General features: G+C 37.2%; 1 protein-coding gene across 1 annotated transcript; it reads left to right on the forward strand.

Annotated features, from left to right (window-relative positions):
- Nucleotides 1–1,514: 1,514 nt before the first annotated feature.
- LOC120414971 (uncharacterized) lies at nt 1,515–2,298 on the forward strand. Its single transcript, XM_039576304.2, has one exon. It carries the CDS (start codon nt 1,567–1,569, stop codon nt 2,143–2,145), a length of 579 nt encoding a protein of 192 aa, XP_039432238.1. The 5' UTR covers nt 1,515–1,566; the 3' UTR covers nt 2,146–2,298.
- Nucleotides 2,299–3,221: the final 923 nt, after the last annotated feature.

The raw sequence follows: 3,221 nt of genomic DNA on the forward strand, positions 1-3,221 counted from the left end.
AAGTCTCACCCAAACAACCTACCATTTTCTTATGTCGATATCTCAGCAACTAATGGTCCAATTTACAATGTTAAAATATGAAGCTTTCGTTAAATTTTCCGATCTTTTTGAAAACAATATTTTAAAAAAAATTAAATTTACACTATTATTTTAAAAGGGCGTAATATTGAATGTTTGGCCCTTTTGATATGTTAGTCTTGTTTTTATTTTTAATATAGTGCACTGTGCACTGAAAAACTGCGACTATTTTCTAACAGGTTACCTAAAATGGCTTTAAATTGAAAACGGTGCACTTTGTCAAAATTTCACTAGAGTACTTTATTACTTTCATGGGAGGCTTTGGCTTAACCCTTATTGCCCAATTTTTTTCCAATATTTTTTATTTTTCCTGTGTCCAGGAGGTCATTTTGAGCAACTTTTGTTCCACGCAAAACTTTACTTCTCTTTTTTTATGTTTCATTTTTAGTATTTTAATTTGCATTTATCTTGTTTAGTTTATGTTTGTTTTTGGTAGGAATTGGCCTATTTTACTACCTCCTATCTTTACATTTTGTCTATCTATTTTTTTTATTTTTTTATTGTCACTTTTTATTTTTTTTGCTTATTTTTCACATTTTCTGCTATGCTTATTGAAATTTTAAAAGTTCTTCTTTCCAATGCTTTTTTAAGATCGAAAATTGGTTGAAAAATGGATTTTTGGCAATTTTTTAAATCGGGGAAAATCCGGGGTTTAGTTATAGAGGGTAAATTAAGATTTGTTTTCTTCATACAAAAGAGAAATATTGTAAGTTTCTTTTTTCTTTGTTTCAATGAATCTCTTGAAAAATTTGTTAAATTCATTAATAAAAATCACTTTGATATTTTTAACCAAATTCGATAGATAAAAAATCGGTTAAGTTTAGATTGGCAAACCATCTGTCAAAATGAACAATATTTTAAAGAATATTGTTTTTACGATGAACAATAATGCTCTCGATTACCAAATTTCGGTGTGTTTTTACCAAATTTTGTAATGTTCAGTTTACCGAACTGTTCAGCAGATAAAAATTCGGTAAATTTAAACGAATTCGTTCAAAAATTTAAGTATTTAAAACTTATAATGATTTCACAATTCTTGTTTTGAATTTTTCAAACAATAAAAAGTGCATGTTCGTTTGCTTAAGCTTGTATGCAGCTCCACACTGGCAAAATATACAATCACTCCCATCACACCCATAAATCAAAAAATCAAACTGCGGTACAGATATCATCGCGACCTGTAAACCACTCAAGTCGGTAAACATTTGCTTACGCATTGACAATTTCTCGCTACTACACATTTTGAAACCGCAAGAGCCGCTCCCATCAACGAAACTCAGTCTCAAAACCCCTCTCCTGCAGTGAGTCAACAATTCGGCACGATGCGACGACGCCGAGGGGGAATCATAAAGATAATACCCGGTATCGTTGTCAATCCACCGGAATTGGATCATAAACCGAATTTTCAGTATAAAAATTACCTGTCCGCTCCAGGTGCCATCACAATTCAGTTCTAACCTTCGAAACAAGTGCAACTTTCAAACCAAAATGAAGAGCTTCCTCATAAATTTGCTGGTGGCGTTCTGCGCGGTTCAGCTCACCTCCGGTGAAGTGATCATGGGCTCGAACGTCCGGCTGGCGTTGAAGACCCGCGCCGAAGCGGAGAGTACCCTCCGGTGGTGCTACGTGTTCTTCCAGGAGGACTTCCCCGAGGACACGATCTGCGCCGGCAAGCCGGACGGTACCTGGGACTACTTCCCGTCCTGCTGTAACGGGGCGTACTACTGCCGCGATGAGGTGATCTACAAGTCTCACCTGTGTCCACCGGAGAACATCTACGACGAGGTCGTGGACGATTGTGTCCCCTTCACGGAGGAGGTTTGTCCCTACCGGGGCAACACCGGCTCGGACGATGGTGAAATTACGACCGAAGACCCGATCGAGCTCAACTGTGGCAACGTGGACAGCGGAAGGATTCCACACCCCCAGAACTGCAACAAGTACATCGACTGCGCCAACGGAGAGGTCACCGTGGTGGACTGCTTCGAGGACTACATCTACTACGCTCCGTTTTCGGTTTGTCTTCCCGGGAACGTGGTCACCTGCAAGCTGAACACGCTCGAGTAAACAAAGCTATCGAACCGACGGCGGAGGAACCCGTTATCTACCAGAAGTTCCGACAGATTATACCCAATTAAAATTCGTAACGATTGAATCTTGTCGCGCGCGTGAAGACGACAATGGTGTAAATTATACTGCAATAAACTTTTTATTAGACTATCTCTTTGGAAATGCTGGAATATTCCCACTCTAAAAGTTATCCCTCATCCGACCAGTAGGAAGTGAACCCCAAACCCAGTGATCAATAAATTGAAATTCGGTAGTCCCACGTGAGTTGTTTGATCCAGGTTATCATGTTCATGTGTACTGCCACTGCCTCCCGTGCATCGTATGGCATGGCCTATATTAAGCTGGAAAACTGAACCACCAGCTTTGCTGACGGCTCCAAAACAGTGGCACTGAACTATACTGTGGAGCATTAAAAATGAGCTTTACCCAAGAGAAAACAAGAGGGTTCTAATTCATAAGAGCTAAACGTACACTGGTTGGCAAATTGTTCCGTATTCTACAAAGATCTTTGTAAACGTATTTGTAAATTGACTTATGAAAACATAACCTCTAACTGGGATTTGACTTAAACATTAACCAAAATTAAAATTTTATGCCAATTTTAAAATTTACAACATCTAAGTCTTTTGAAAATCTTTGGTTTAATATGTTTTGCTTGTTTCATGTGACTTTTCTAATACCTTTTTTGTGATCTTTATAACATAATAAATTGGCAATAATATTTTGATTTGCACAGATTATGCTGACACACTTGAATGCTAATGTTTTATGTTAAAAAAGTTAAATAAATAACAAGAATCGAAAAAAGTGGCTTAAATTATGATAAACAGGAACTAGGTGAAATATAATGGATTGGAGGTTTTAGTTCCAAGGTTAAGCATAGCACTAACACTACAAAAAAAAGTGACTTAAATTATGATAAACATGAACTAGGTGAAATATAATGGATTGGAGGTTTTAGTACCAAGGTTGAGCATAGCACTAACACTGCAAAAAAACTATACAAGATTAATGCATATCAGATGACTGAAAACTCGTTAAGAAAAACATAAAAAGATAAGTAAAGTTTTCAG

The sequence above is a fragment of the Culex pipiens genome, chromosome 2 (assembly GCF_016801865.2).
Source record: "Culex pipiens pallens isolate TS chromosome 2, TS_CPP_V2, whole genome shotgun sequence".
NCBI lineage: Eukaryota > Metazoa > Arthropoda > Insecta > Diptera > Culicidae > Culex > Culex pipiens.

Excerpts from the sequence above, each read along its gene's own strand:
- LOC120414971 (XM_039576304.2), top strand. The coding sequence starts at position 1,567 with ATGAAGAGCTTCCTCATAAATTTGCTGGTGGCGTTCTGCGCGGTTCAG.